This window comes from Trachypithecus francoisi, unplaced genomic scaffold, assembly GCF_009764315.1.
Source record: "Trachypithecus francoisi isolate TF-2019V2 unplaced genomic scaffold, Tfra_2.0 Lachesis_group13, whole genome shotgun sequence".
Lineage (NCBI taxonomy): Eukaryota > Metazoa > Chordata > Mammalia > Primates > Cercopithecidae > Trachypithecus > Trachypithecus francoisi.
Window position 1 is genome coordinate 44,851,491 of NW_022681458.1, and position 16,367 is coordinate 44,867,857.

The 16,367-nt window shown below is 33.5% G+C and overlaps 1 protein-coding gene across 5 annotated transcripts in view; it reads left to right on the forward strand.

Annotated features, from left to right (window-relative positions):
• The window catches only part of PGAP1 (post-GPI attachment to proteins inositol deacylase 1), an 85,283-nt gene that overhangs the window by 32,105 nt on the left and 36,811 nt on the right, over positions 1–16,367 (forward strand). For all 5 annotated transcript variants that reach the window (XR_004441643.1, XR_004441645.1, XR_004441644.1 and 2 more), the window contains 9 exons: positions 729–775; positions 1,140–1,191; positions 6,476–6,553; positions 10,752–10,827; positions 12,831–12,904; positions 13,013–13,064; positions 13,569–13,635; positions 14,045–14,153; positions 15,610–15,648. Coding sequence is in view for 2 of the 5 variants with exons in the window: in XM_033230779.1 (XP_033086670.1) it covers positions 729–775; positions 1,140–1,191; positions 6,476–6,553; positions 10,752–10,827; positions 12,831–12,904; positions 13,013–13,064; positions 13,569–13,635; positions 14,045–14,153; positions 15,610–15,648 (594 nt within the window). In the remaining 3 variants the exon portion in view is untranslated. The remainder of the gene's footprint in view (positions 1–728; positions 776–1,139; positions 1,192–6,475; positions 6,554–10,751; positions 10,828–12,830; positions 12,905–13,012; positions 13,065–13,568; positions 13,636–14,044; positions 14,154–15,609; positions 15,649–16,367) is intronic.

Here is a 16,367-nt window from a genome sequence, read left to right on the forward strand (position 1 = left end):
GATTTACTGTATCAGAATAATGATTTTGATTTTTTTGTTTCTTTTTAATGAGTACCTCCTGTGTTAGGCACTATTAAAAAATGTGATATTGTTTAAAAATGCTGTGGGGTACATTTATTATGATACTAAGAATGGAAGCCAGGTGTGGTGGCTCACACCTGAAATCCTAGCACTTTGGGAGGCTGAGGTGGGTGGATCATTTGAGCTCAGTAGTTTGAGACCAGCCTGGGCAACATGGTCAGACCCCATCTCTGCAAAAAATACAAAAAACTTAGCTGGGCGGGGTGGCACACACCTGTAGTTTCTGCTACTTGAGGGGTGAGGAAGGAAGATTGCTTGAACCCAGGAGGAGGAGGTTGCAGTGAGCCAAGGTCGCGCCACTGTACTCCAGCCTGGGCAACAGAGCAAGACTCCATCTCAAAACAAAAAAAAAAAAAAAAAAAGAGAGAGAGAGACACCTGTCAGTACAGTCTTTCTCATACTCTTGGCTCCAGGATAACTGCTTACCTATCAGTGTTGACATTCGACTTCTTTTCTTTACCTATCCTTGATTTATTTGACTTTGAGAACATCTTGGATATGTTTCTGAACAATAAACTGTTATTTATATTTCATTTGCTCCTAGTCACCCTATCATATAACAATAAAGTGTTGAAAATGAATGCTTGTTTTGTACAATTATTTTCTACAATACTTAGTGTGTTTTGTTTTGTGCTGTTAACCAACAGGATACAAATAGTTGGATTTTTGCTTGCATAAACAGCACTTCTATGTGGTAAGTCTTTTGAATGCATGGCCCTCCACTGTTCATTTATCTCAACGTAAACAATACTTGTAAATCACACTTTTAGAATAGTTTCATACATTGTTATTTTAATTTTGATGCTATATGAAATTATTGTTTTTAAAATGAAAAGTAAAGGAAATGAATATACTAGTAATTTTTGCAAACATTGAAATTAGCTAGGAAAAACATTTTTGTTGCTAAGGGAACTATGCGGACAGAGTATATTGGATTAGACTCACTAGACATCTCTACTAGGTGTAGAGATGGTTTCTTTTTCCTCTGAATCTTATTTATAATTTATAATATTTCCATATATTTGTCCTTTAATTATATTTTCATATTTATTTCAAAGCCAGCAAGGGGTTGATTTATCGTGGAAAGCTGAACTGCTGCCAACAATTAAGGTAAATTATGGCTTCCGAATTTTAATATTCAGTTGAAAAAAATACTTGAGTCTATATACATTTTAGAATATTCTCTTTCATTAGCTTATCATGGTATTAAATAAACTTGAGATTTGCTAACCTACATTTAAAAAATATTTTCTCTAGAAATACATTTGATAGGAAATAACATACCATTAGTATTATTTATATATTTTTTTACTTTCAGAGATAAAAACTATAAGTTAACAGTCCCCTGAATCTCTGCATGTTATAGCTTCAGACCAAAAGAACTGGAGGGATTTCTAACATTCAATTTGAGGATATGTTTAATGGCCTGCTTTAAAATATGAACTGAGTTAGTATACTTAGAATTCATTTTGGGAGGAAGGGCCTGCAGTTGGGAAGTGGACATCTCAAAGAGATACGATACATGGTCAAGCACTCAAATAACTAGTTTATCTAGTGCTCTCCAGGGTGATAAGTCACAGCAGGAATTTATTTCATAGTTGTTTGTGATTTGATTAAGCAACTTTGGTAGGTCAGCAAGTACTTTTATAAAGGGCTTCTTTGCATCGTCTCAAAATCTATTGTTGAAAAGCAAAATAATTCTAAAATGTGATGAAAATGTCTGTTCTGATTTCCAAATTGTATTTATTATAACTGATAATGTTTTATCAGGATTGATAGTTTTTAGTCTTCAAGTAAATCTGTGCTTTAAAAATATAGTTTCATAATGAATCCTAGACTCATTCATTGACTTGTAAGTGAAATCATCTGGTAGTTTCCAGTTATTTCACAATTAGCTCCAATTAAGTTAGTTATTTTTGCTCCTGAATGTTTATAATTATTTGTATGTATAGTCAACTCTATACTATACAGAGAATGAGAAACTTATGCTAACAGAGAGGAATGGTGACAGAAGAAATAATTGCAAGTCACACTTCACTTTGGAATGGTTGCAATTTTTTTTGTCACCTTGGTCAGTCTTATTTGCACACATTCATTCATGTGACCTTGTGTTTATCAAACAAATATGGTAGGAGAGTAAATTGACTTGAACATTTTTAAGGTCTCTTGCTGATACTGTCCTAACCAGGATCAAAACAAACAAAAGTGTTAGGATATACTTACTGAACAATCATTTATAAGTTGTTATTAAATATTTCCTCAACTTATTTTTTTATTCAATAGCTTGAGGGGTATAGGTGACTTTTTATTACATGGATGAATTGTATAGATTAATTTGGATGTTCTATCCAGCCTATAATGTAAAGATTAAGAAGAAATAAATTATTAAAAACCCAATAAAATGTACTTTGCTCCTGTGTTTTAAAAGGTATTTCTTAAATCATAAAATTTTTATATTATTATTTTAAATATCCAAATATTAATCAGTCTCTGTATCAAACACTAGGTCCCTATGTTGTTTGTTCTGAATGTAAGAAACAGCTGGCTGAATAGCAGGAGAACAAGCTATTTCAGCTGCCTACTTTTCATGGCAAATGCTGAAAGAGAGAAGTTAGAAAACAAGTATTATAGCATTGTGCAGTCTTATGTGTTCTCAGCTTAAGAGGACAGATCTTTTATTTTAATGAAAATAAAAATTGTGTGTAATATGTATTAGCCATTTATAAACAGCACACAAAATTATTTTGCTTTGAAATTGAAGGGATGATAAAGCAAAGAAATTTTGTAAATTTTATTCATACTGCTATCTCAATAAAAGTAATGTCAGATGAGAATTACATCACTGTTAGGCATTTCTATGTACTGAACTTTTAAGAAATAGATGGAGCCCTCCATCAAAGCACGTATAAATTCAACACTTGGCCATTCTTGAGAATAAATTCTTGAAAGACATTAGAGTGGATAGCTGCACAGATTATCCAAGTTCTTCGTAATTAATTTATGTTTAATATTAGCTACCATTTGTCTGGTGGGTCTTAGCTGCCTGTAGCTGTGGCTTATGTGGCCCTTTTAAGGTCTTCAATTTACATTAGAACATATGAGCCTGTCACAGGGACTTTGCTAAGTTGGGGTGAAGCCCAGGAGTTTATGTTTGATAAACATCCCACATGAATCTAGTCAGGTTGTTAGAAGGCTACTCATTAATGGTTCTTTAGCTTGAGCATCTCTGTCCTCCTTGCCCACATTGGTGCTTCTGAAGAAGATTGGGGAAAGCTAAGTGTCTTTAGAAATGTTTTAATGCAAACATATTGTTAGAACATATAACTACTCCCACCCCACATATACTTCCAGAACAAAACTCGATTAAAACTGTATTTGGGTGATTCATCACATAAACAGAACTAAAGACAAAAGCCACATAATTATCTCAATAGATGCAGAAAAGGCTTTTGATAAAATTCAACACCCATTCATGTTAAAAACTCCCAGTAGACTAGGTATTGAAGGAACATACCTCAAAGTACTAAGAACCATCTAATGACAAACCCACAGCCAACATCATACTGAATGGGCAAAAGCTGGAAGCATTCCCCTTGAAAACCAGCACAAGACAAGGATGCCCTCTCTCAGCACTCCTATTCAACATAGTACTGGAAGACCTGGCCAGGGCAATCAGGCAAGAGAAAGAAATAAAGGGCATCCAAATAGGAAGAGAGGAAGTCAAATTATCTTTGCAAATGACATGATCCTGTATCTAGAAAACTCCATCGTCTCAGCCCAAAAGCTCCTTAAGCTGATGAGCAACTTCAGCAAAGTCTCAGGATACAAAATCAATGTGCAAAAATCACTAACATTCCTATTAACACCAGCAACAGTCAAGCCAAGAGCCAAATCAGGAATGCAGTCCCATCCACAATTGCCAAAAAAAAAAGAATAAAAGACCTAGGAATAAAACTAATCAGAGAGATGAAAGATCTCTACAAGGAGAATTACAAAACACTGCTCAGATAAATCAGAGATGACATCAACAAATGGATAAACATTCCATGCCCATGGATAGGAAGAATCAATACCATTAAAATGGCCATACTGTCCAAAGCAGTTTATAGAGTCAGTGTTGTTCCTATTAAACTACTATTGACATTCTTCACAGAACTAGAAAAAACTATTTAAAAATTCATATGGAACCCAAAAAGAGCCCAGTATAGCCAAGCCAATCCTAAGCAAAAAGAACAAAGCTGGAGGCATCACACTACTTGAATTCAAATTATACTACAGGGCTACAGTAACCAAAACAGCATGGTACTGGTACAAAAACAGACACATAGACCAATGGAACAGGATAGATAACCTAGAAATAAGGTCACACACCTACAATTATCTGACCTTTGACAAACCTGACGAAAACAAGCAATGGGGAAAGGTTTCCCTAGTCAATAAATGGTGCTGGGATAACTGCCTAGCCTTACGCAGAAGGTTGAAACTGGACCTCTTCTTTACACCATGTACAAAAATTAGCTCAGGATGGATTAAAAACTTAAATGTAAAACCCAAAAATATAAAAAACCTGGAAGGCAACCTAGGCAATACCATTCTGGACATAGGAATGGGCAAAGATTTCATGATGATGATACCAAAAGCAATTGCAACAAAAGCAAAAATTGACAAATGGGATCTAATTAAACTAAAAAGTTTCTTCACAGCAAAGGAAACTATCAACAGAGTGAACAGGCAACCTACAGAATGGGAGAAAAATTTTGCAAACTCTGCATCTGACAAAGATCTAATATCCAGCATCTATAAGGAACTTAAACAAATTTACAAGATAAAAACAATTCATTAAAAAGTGGCCAAAGGCCATGAACCAACACTTTTCAAAAGAAGACATACATGCAGCCAACAATTATATGGAAAAAAAGCTCAACATCACTGACCATTAGAGAAATGCAAATCAAAACCACAGTGAGATACCATCTCACACCAATCAGAATGGCTATTATTAAAAAGTCAAAAAATAACTGATGCTGGCGAGGTTGCAGAGAAAAAGGAACACTTACACACTGTTAGTGGGAGTGTAAATTAGTTCAACCATTGTGGAAGACAGTGTGGAGATTCCTTGAAGACCTAAAAATAGAAATACCATTCGACCTAGTAGTCCCATTACTGGGTGTATACCCAAAGGAGTATAAAGCATTCTATTATAAAGACACATGTATGCATGTGTTCATTGCAGCGCTATTCACAATAGCAAAGACATGGAATCAACCTAAATTCCCATCAATAGTAGACTGGATAAAGAAAATGTATTACATATACACCATGGAATACTATGCAGCCATAAAAAAGAACAAGATCATGTTCTTTGCAGGAACATGGATGGAGCTGGAGGCCATTATCCTTAGCAAATGAATGCAGGAACAGAAAACCAAATACTGCATCTTCTCACTTATAAGTGGGAGCTGAATGATTAGAACACATGGACATGTAGGGGGAACAGCACACACTGGGGCCTATTAGAAGGTGGAGAGTAGCAGGAGGAAGAGGATCAGGAAAAATAACTAGTGGGTAACTAGTCTTAGTACCTGGGTGATGAAATAATCTGTACAACAAACCCCCATGACACAAGTTTACCTATGTAACAAACTTGCACATCTACCCCTGAACTTAAAATAAAAGTTAAATTAAAACAAAAAAGAAAACAAAAAACCTGTATTTGGTTCCTTGGCTTTTCATTAAATGGAGCAGTCTTCTACCAATTCATTCCTCAAAATATGGACTATAGGACTGGTCTTAATTTTGAGAAGTAAATACTCACTCATTCGGTGAGGTGCATTATTTAGTCATACTTGTCTTTGTCATTTGCTAAATAAATTCCAGGGGATGAGGTGCAGATACGCCATTAGCCAGCAACTCTTTACTACTTGGGCTAGATCAAAATCATTTGGGATTAAATTGTAACTCTTTCATTATATTTAGCATTTATTCATTCATTAGCTATTGAATGTTTTTTGTTATATACTACCAAAATAAATGTAGAAACAATGCTGTGATACTATATGTAACAACCAAATTATAAAAAGAAAGACATCAAATTTGGAAATAATAATAGAAAATAATTAAATTTAATGTTAAATGTCATTTGTTTTATGTGAACGGATCCAAGGAATATTTTTGGCAGTCCCTAGTTAACATAGTAATTATTAGGAACTTGATTTTCAACAGGATTATTGACCTGGAAATGTAAACATGGGCATTTTGTGTAGTACTGAACATAAATTGGAAGCCTGCTTTTTAAGATAACTAATTGAGTAAGAAATAAGTGTAATTTATTTTTCTTTAAACATGCATTAATCTCTAAGAAATAAAAGTAGTTTTTTTTTTTTTTTTATTTTAGACTCTGACATTAAGACTTCAAGACTATCCATCTTTGTCTCATCTTGTTGTTTATGTACCATCTGTTCATGGAAGTAAGGTAACAAGTGGGTTAAGATTGTTTTCAGAATGTTTTGGGGATACATGCTAAATTTTACAGTTCTTTTTCAATGAGTTTTTCTACACAGTTTATCTAAAACCATAGCCAGTTTGATGATCCACCTAAGACTGTTAAATTATTAGGATCATCTACTCTAACTTGAACTAAACAGAATAAACCCAAGTTTCTTTGTTCCAAGTGATAACTGGTTCCAGTTTATCCATCAGTCTTTCAAAACCTATGAATTATTAGACACATAATAATAATTCATAGGTGTAAAACCTATGAATTATTAGGTACCCTTTAAGTACAACGCTATGTACAAGGAATTATAAGAGGCACACAAATGAAGACATGACCCTGGTTTTGTTTTTTTGAGACAAGAGTCTTGCTCTGTCACCCAGGCTGGAATGCAGTGGCGCAATCTTGGCTCACTACAACCTCTACCTCCTGGGTTCAAGCGACTATCCTGTGTCAGCCTCTCAAGTAGCTGGGACTACACGTGCGTGCTACCACGCCCAGCTAATTTTTGTATTTTTAGTAGAGATAGGGTTTTGCTATGCTGGCCAGGATGGTCTTGAACTTTTGACTTTGGGTGATCTGCCCACCTTGGCCTCCCAAAGTTCTGGGATTACAGGTATGAACCACTGCAAAAAAGCTACATGCTATTGGGAAGGGGGAGAGAAATGTAACTGGAGCAGAGGGAAGAGTGGAAAAAGAACTACTCAAATACACATAACACAAATCAGAATATAGCAAGTACATAAAAAGAATGGCATTATAATAATATGATATTTAAAATGGCTTTCAAGTAGACATGGTGGCAAGTACCTGTAGTCCTAGCTACTTGGGAAGTTGAAGTAGGAGAATTGTTTGAACCCAGGAGGTGGAGGCTGTAGTATGCTATGATTATGCCTATGAAAAGCCACTGTACTGCAGCCTAGTCAACATAATGAGACTTCACCTTTTAAATGAAATGAAATAAAACAAAATAACCTTAACAGATAGCTAGGATTTTTATAGGACGAATGAACATTGTAGACCCATGCTGTCAATACAAGAATCACTAGCACATGTGGTTATTTCAATTTAAGTTAATATAAAATAAAAAATTCTGTTCCCTAGTTGTCCTAGCCACATTTCCAGATGCTCAATAGTAACATCATTGCCAGGAGTTATAAGGGACAGCACTGTTCAGACAAAGCAACAGAGCAAAGCATGAAGTATATTTGAAAACCAGTGAATGAGTAAATAATAATTTTGAAAGGATGGCTACGATGGGTTTGAATAGTAGTGGAGGAAAAGTCTGGAAAATTAGTTCATGGCCATATTGTGAAAGTCTTGATTGGAGGATTCAGGATTTAACAGAATTCAAAAGTCAGTAGGAAGCCATAAGATTTTTCACTATAGTAGTAATGGTATCAGAAATCATTTATTTGGGGAGATTAATCTCCTTATGCTGTAGAATAGATCAGAAACAGACTACACACCTCCTAAGGGGCTTGTACAGACCGAGCACCCTTAATCCAAAAATCCAAACTCTAAAACTTTTTGACAGGTGGGGATACTCACTGCTATAATAACGAGGGCACGCCATCTAGAACATTTTGAGTACCAACCTGACAACACAATTGGAAAATTCTACCCCGACCTCATGTGGTGAGATATAGTCAAAACAGTCAAAATTTTGTTTCATGCACAAAGTTATTAAAAATATAAAAATTACCTTGAGACTATGTTTATAAGAGATATATGAAACATAAATGAATTTCGTATTTAGACTTGGGTTCCATCCCCAAGATATCTCATTATATATAGGCAAATATTCCAAAATCTGAAAAAATCAGACACTTCTAGTTCCATGCATTTTGGATAAGGGATCCTCAGCCTGTACTGGGGAAGTGGCAATAGAAAGAAAAGAATGGTGATTTTGATAGAATTAGTGGGTAAGAAAGAAAATGGAGGTAGAGGGTACTTTGGACTCCCCTTTTCCTATTTCACCCAGCAAACTTACTCTTCAGGATCCAACCTGTGTCCCTTTTCCCCTTTTCCAGAGTCCCCCAGTAATCTTTTACTTATTCTCATGATACTTTGTTTATAACTTCTTTGAAAATTTTATTATGTTGAATTATAATTTATTTATGTCTCAGTTGCCATGACCACATTGTGAACTCTTTAAGAGTAATGAAGAGATAGGTTTTATTCCACTTTGCATCCTCAACCTTTAGTGACTGCTGCATAAATGCTCAAGAAAATGTTTATTGAATGAGAAGGTTGGTAAGATTTGTAGCCAAAATAATCAGAAAAATTTAGGAGAAATAGAGAAAGGAAAAGGGGGATGTAGTTGGGAGTCATCTCAATGACTAAATCTCGCAAGTCCCTTATAATGGATTCATTGTTCTGTTTTGCTTAGCTCAAGTGAGAGGTAATTCAGCATCTTCAATACTAAAAGCTCTCTTTAAGGGTTTTTCTGTCAGGTAAGATGGTTTTGAATGAATCTAATATTTTTCTCAAACTTGAAAAGGCCCTCTCTGATTATTCCAAGAAATTAATGAGCCTTTCTGCAAATAGACAGTCTTAGCAGCCTAATAAATATGTAATGCATCTTAATGCTCTTTGGAAAGTAACACTGCAGACTCTCCTGTTATACAACCCTGTCTCACTAGAATTATAACTTAAGTCTTTCATAATTTTTGCATGTCTATGTATACTCATCATCAGAACGTGACATATATTCAAATAGTGTAAAACATTTTTTAGTCAACTTGTATCAACATATTTTTAGAAATGCAAATATGGAATTATCTGCATTTTTTTTGGTAACAGAAAACAAAATGATTAAACCCGTTAGAAATTTACTGTTTGAGAGACAGGCCTTTGAATTTTCTCTTTCTTGGGTAGGGTTTTTGTCATTATGCAAAACTAAAGGCACAGCCAAATTTTTAAAGCAATAATAAAAATTCTATTATTTTAAACTTGTTCAAAGTGATTAAATTGCTTTTAAAAACTGCTTCCCTATCTGATATAGACTTATCCAAAAGTACTTTGTAAAAAATATAATGAATAATCCTGTTCAATAAATGATTTCTATAATATTTCAGCAGCTGTTTTCTATAATGAAAATATCTGACTGTGTTCTTTGCCTTATAAGTAAGGAGGGAGAAATAAAAGCAAAACCCCTTAAAAGTTTTTTCTTTTGTTCCCCCAAGTGTATGGTATAATCTAGTAGCAATTTCCCTGTCTGTTTTTCACTTTTGAAAACAATCAAAAGTCTACCCAAGAGGCAAACAAAGTAATACTGCTTCAGACAAATCCAAAGTATGGTTATTAGAAAAGCCTAGGATAGACCCCACTAGCTTTCCGCTTTTGTAGACTGCAAACTACTTGCTAGCTACAGTTACGCATCAGGTTAATTTTTCTTTAGCTTCTGTAGATCAAAATAATATCGCATTGTAGAGATTATTTTAATGAAACTTTTCCTTTACCAGAAATAAGTAGAGCAGAGTTTCTCATGCAGCTAATAGAAATGTTATTTAAAAAGAAATGTCACTACAAAAAATTATAATGATGTGGGTGTCACATTGTAGTTCTACTTTTTTGAAAAGCATTTCTTTTTCTGGCTTCATACATAGCAAACCTTTTTTTACACTTACTGTAATAACTGTTTAACCTGAAATAATGTTCCACAAATAACATTAGCCATGTGTCAGTCAATGGCAGTATTTCTCCAAAAGCCTTTTATAGTCTAATTAGACTATCTTTAATAAATACAGGATTTTTCAAAAAGATATATAGCAAAATCACATTTTCCTTTTGACTATGACTATTAAGAGACATAGTATTTAAATCCTTAATTAATCTTGAAGTAGCCTAGGCTCTTAATACTTTGATCCATTCTTTACTGTCCTTCTTCTGCAAACACTTAAAGCTAACTATAAAAAAAACTGCTATGGATCTGTTGTTCTAGAAATGGTCCTCTAATAATCTTTTAAGTTAACCTTGTGTATCAAGTGTTCTCAGCATAGTATCTCTCCTTGAGAAATTCTTGTCACCTAAGTATAGGCAGAATTATAGTGTAACAGATGATACTTTCTCCAAAGCTGAGATTTATAGACTTTTATTTTCCACTCAAACATCAAGTAAAGATATTTTACTATAAATTTACTTTTTTAAAATAAATCAGTGTTTTGTATTTCAGTTTGTTGTAGATTGTGAATTCTTTAAAAAAGAGACAAGATCCATACAGCTTCCTGTAACTCATCTTTTTTCCTTTGGTAAGTACTTTGTTTTTGGAAAGCATAAGAATTGCTTTTATTTTTAACAGAGTTGCAGTAAAGCAGAGCTTTGTAATATCAAATGTTGTTGACTATTTCAAGTATAGTTCTTAGAATAACTGTATGATGTGGTTCAGTGATTTTCTTCTCATTGGGCTAGCAGTCATATTCTGAGAAGTGAACTTCCATAATCACATACATTTGCAGGTAATTGCGTGTGTGTATATATGTGTCTGTGTGTCTGTTCTTATGTGAAATTTATCCTATTGGTCCTTTTAATACAATTTTAATATAGAATTATAAATTGTTATTTGTATAAGGTTTCAAGATTTCTCTAAATATTCTTTTAAACTTTATTTTGAAATTTTAGATTTACAAGAAAGTTACAAAAGAGTTCCTGTATATCCTTCACCCACATTTCCCTAAGGTTGACCTTCTACATAAACATAATACAACCTTTTAAACTAAGAAATTAGCATTGGTGCAATACTGTTAATTAAACTACAGGCTTTATTTGTTTTTCACCAGTTTTTCCACAGATGTCCTGCTTCTCCAGGTTTCCACATTGCATTTAGTTGTCATGACTCCTAAGTCTCCTGTAATCTGTGACAGTTCCTCAATCTTTCCTTGCCTTTCACAACTTTGAAACCTTTGAAGAATACTGTTCAATTATTTTGTACAATGTTCCTTATTTGGAATTGTCTGATACTTTCATTTTTGTGGTGGGAGTAGGGAACAAGGTCTCACTCTGTCACCCAGGCTGGAGTACAATGGCATGATCTCAGCTCGCTGCAACCTCTGCCTCTGGCTCAAGCAATCCTTCCACCTCAGCCTCCTGAGTAGCTAGGACTACAGGCATGTGACACCATGTTCAGCTAACTTTTTTGTATTTTTTGTAGAGGCAGAGATTCACCATGTTGCCCAGGCTGGTCTCAGACTCCTGGACTCAAGAAATCTCTCTGCCTTGGCCTCCCAAAATGCTGGGATTACAGGAATGAGCCAAGGCGCCCAATCTGATACTTTCTTATGATTATATTGAGGTTATGTATTTTTGCCAAAATACCACAGAAGCAATGAGGATTACCTACTATATCATATTGAGTATACATGATACTCATATCTCTAATTACTAGTTATGTTAATTTTCCTTTCTTGGTTAAGGTGGTGCCTGCTAGGTTTCTCCACTATAACGTTATTGCTTTTTCCTTTTGTAATTAATAAATATCTGGGGTGACATACTTTGAGAATATAAATGTCCTGTTTTTCTTTAGAATAACCCACTATTTTTAGCATCCATTGGTTCATCTAGTACTTAGCAAATATTACTCTGGTATTCTACATTTAGTGGAATTCTTCCTGAGATAAAGTAGACCCTTCTCCCCCATTTATTTATTTATTCAATTTTTATTTATGTCACTATGGACTCAGGATATCTATTTTATTCATTGGGCTATAATCCAATTCTATCATTATATATATTTTTGCTTAAGTTGTTCTAGCTTTGAATATTGGGAACTTTTTTATGTTAGCTCCTGTGCCATTTTGGTATGCCCATCCTTTAAATATTTTTTTACATCCCATTTATGAAAAGAATCTGTGTTACTTGGGAAAACTCGAAGATTTTTATTTCTCCCCTTACCCTTTGTTTTGGTATAAAAATACCCAGAACAATACAGAAATGACAATTCTGAATCACCCTTATCATTAGAAGATAAGAAGCTTCTAAAATAAAAGATCTACCAAGAAAGTATATACCTTTCTGAAATTGGAATTATATACCTGACTATTTAAAAGCAGATAGATGTGATTAGGAGTCATAAAAGTTATTTTATCTAGAGTTTATTGCTGGGGGATTAGATTTTTAGAAGTTAACTCCATGCAGAAGTGAAAACCTGTAAACAAATTTTTAATTATTGGCATTGTTTTAGTGCTAATTAAATAATCAGTATGTATTTAAACACTTCCTTGGTATTCTAAGTAATACAGTACTTTGAATTCAACAGGATTGTCTTCAAGGAAAGTGATGTTAAATACAAACGGCCTATACTACAATATAGAGCTTCTGAACTTTGGACAGGTAATTAATCCTGAGTACAATAAGAAGGATTTGATTTTACTTTAATGTTTACTTTAACATACAAGTAACCTTTTTATTTTTTTTTTTTTTGTGGTCAAACTCTGTTAGATATACCAAGCTTTTAAAATCAACGTGGTAAGCAAGTGCTCAGCAGTGAAAGGTAAATATGTTTTCTAAAAAATGTATAGAAACTAATATTGTCATTTGAAGAGTCAGTAGGTGTTAACTTGAATTTTCTATAATACTTACTCTTCCATATATTTTTATGTGAAGTAAAATTAAATATATAATGGAAAAGTTGTTTATATTTCCAGGGGATTTAACATAGACCCTTTCTTAACAGTAAAGCATTTTTATCTGTTTCACTTTAAATATCCACATTTTAAAAATACCATATATCTTTATGTCTTATAGTAGTAATTCAGATTTAGTTATTTAATATTTTTCCACTTTCTTAGTACTGCCTATCTGCTGTAATATCTATTATAAATCGAATTAAAGCATTATTATTTAGGAATTCTCCATAATTTTTTATCATGTAATATAACCTGTACTGATTTTTTAAATGAAATAGACAATTGTATAATTAGTTAGGTGTTATAGTCGTTTATGTAATGTTTAGAGTAACATATTGTTAATAATACTTTTTTTAATGTTTTAACAGAAGAAATAACCAGTATCTATAAACTTCATATTCCTTGGTCTTATGAAGATTCACTAACCGTTGCACAGTAAGTATTTGAAAGAATTTACTTTAAACTTTGGTGTTTTTGAATCATAGATATTCTGCTTAGTTTATTTATTTAAATCATGAATTATTAAAATGCCTCAGTAAAATGTATGTATCCTTTATATAGCATTGTTCCTATAATTTAATATATAGTATTCTTATTAAATGATAGAGAACTTAAACTTTACTTGCTTGGAACCTGAGCCCCCTTCCACCCTCTCCCAACTCCTGTGTCCTAGAGGAAGCATTCAAACAATTGTGGTATCATTGAAAAAGTGCCCATCCACAATTATGTGTCTGGTACCTAGCTTCCTCTACATTATTCGATTGTATTGTGCTGAGGATTAACTTAGCCGTGGCTCTTTACCAGCATTTTGTATTTGAGAATTGAATTTAAGTTATCTCTTCAGGGCTCCATCTTCCACAGAAATTTCTCTGAAACTCCATATTGCTCAACCAGAAAATGACAGCCATGTGGCATTATTAAAAATGTACACATCATCAGATTGTCGGTACGAGGTAAGTTGTATGTTTGATTAATTTTTAAGGTTTAGTTATAGAATAAGCTAGAAATATTCTTTTTATATAAGCTTTAGATACATAGTGGTATGGAAGCCAATACATACAAAAAATAGGCATTTAAAATATTTTAAATATTCTTCATTTTTCCTATTAACACCACCTTAGCATCTCCATAACTGGACCATTTGAAAATGTATACATCTTAATAAGTAATAGAAGATAAAGCAAAAAAATGAGACTGTAGATTCAACTTCTGAATTTGGAAGCCCCAAGTCCAGAATCTTTTATAAATTGAAGAACATCATGAGGTCAGCTGACAGGGGCTTACTGTAGTAACTGACATGATACTTATTGGTGTATAGCTCTACTGGTTGTTAGCTTAAGGATCTTCTTTCCTTTTCACTAATTATTTTAAGCTCTTCTAGTCATTAAAATGTGTGATTTCATACCTATTATGTTTATTTTGTAATCAAAATACATCTCTGTGTTAAGGGAAATAGACTTGAGAGTAACATTTTATTTACTTATGGAGTCATGAATGAAGAGCCCCTAGATTCCAGATTTAAGTGGTTAAAGTACTAATTTCAGTGGTTATGACATCATAGGCCTCTGGTTTATGTGAAATATTTTGTTTCTGCTCAATTGCTTTAAACCAAGCTTAAATGTTTGGATTCTTTGTTAGATCTAACTTTTCAAGGGTAAACTAGGATTGATATTGTCAAATTAATAGAATCTGTTCCTCCAGCCAAGTTTCAGTTGAACTTATGTTATGAATTAATTTAGATTTCATGGAATTTATTATTGCTTTAATATCTTGCATCCTGTTTCTAACAGTTAAGGGTTTTTCAGGGCCATAGTAGTTTTTAACTTGCCTATTCATATTTATAATATTAAAGCAATAGAAAAAATTGTGATAAAAATTTGGCTCCAAATACTGCATGCTCTCAAAATGTCCATGTTTTTACAAATACTGTATATTTTCAAGAAGTCCATATTTTGACAAAATGTAATCATTTTAAACTTCCCTAAAAAAAATTTATCTCCTAATATCAAATAGACTTCCTAATTATAAAAAAAGTTGTATTTATGGTAGAGATAATTAAGGATGAAATTCTTTTTAAAATATTATTTTGACTTAAATTTCTTTAACTGGCATGATGTGGTAATAAGATATTCTACTTAATCAAATATTTTAGGTAGTAAAGGGGCATAATAGCATTTACTCAACTGTCAAATAATTAGATATGTGGGAAAGTATACTAACAGTAAAACTATACTTAATACAATTTACATGGTGATTCAGAAGATTCTTTAAGACCTTGAGTGCCTTTAAGGTTTACCATTATAGAAAATCAATTATTATGCTTAGAGATATGCAGAAGTACTCAATTTAATAAAATGTAAAGGAGTTTAGAGGAAAATAACCTTTTTTTCAATAATTGTTTTAAACTAGGTGACAATTAAGACTTCCTTTTCACAAATACTTGGACAGGTAAGAGAGATTCCTGGCTGGTTAATTATTTACTGCTTTATGAATAGATAACTCTAAGGAAGGGGTTGTAGACTTTTTCTATAAGGGGCCAGATAATCAGTAATTTTTTGCAGACCACATACAGTATCTTTTGCTACTGCCACTGCTGTAGCTGCTTCTGTCTTCTTCCTTTTTTCTTTTTCATTCTTCTTCCACTTTAATAAAATCCAAAAATTATTCTTGGCCCACAGGCGATAGTTGTCCACCCCTGCTTTAAGGTGATGCTTTCATGTTTGATACATCCAAAAAATGAGAGCTGATACCTGATTCTCAAACAAACTAATATTTTTGCCTAAATGAATTTCATATTAAGACTTCATGGTTGAGCATGGTGGCTCCCATCTGTAATCCCAGCACTTTGGGAGGCCAAGGCAGGCAGATCACTTAAGGTCAGGAGTTCAAGACCAGCCTGGCCAACTGGTAAAACCCCACCTCTACTAAAAATACAAAAATTAGCCAGGCATGGTGGCACACACCTATAGTCCTGGCTACTCAAGAGGTTGAGGCACGAGACTCGCTTGAACCTGGGAGACAGAGGTTGCAGTGAGCTGAGATTGTGCCACTGCACTCTAGCCTTGGCAACAAAGGGAGACTCCATCTCAAAAAAAGAAAGAAAAAGAAAAAAGATTTCATGTTGCTCATACTACATTATAAAATTATAGTACAATACAATATGTAGG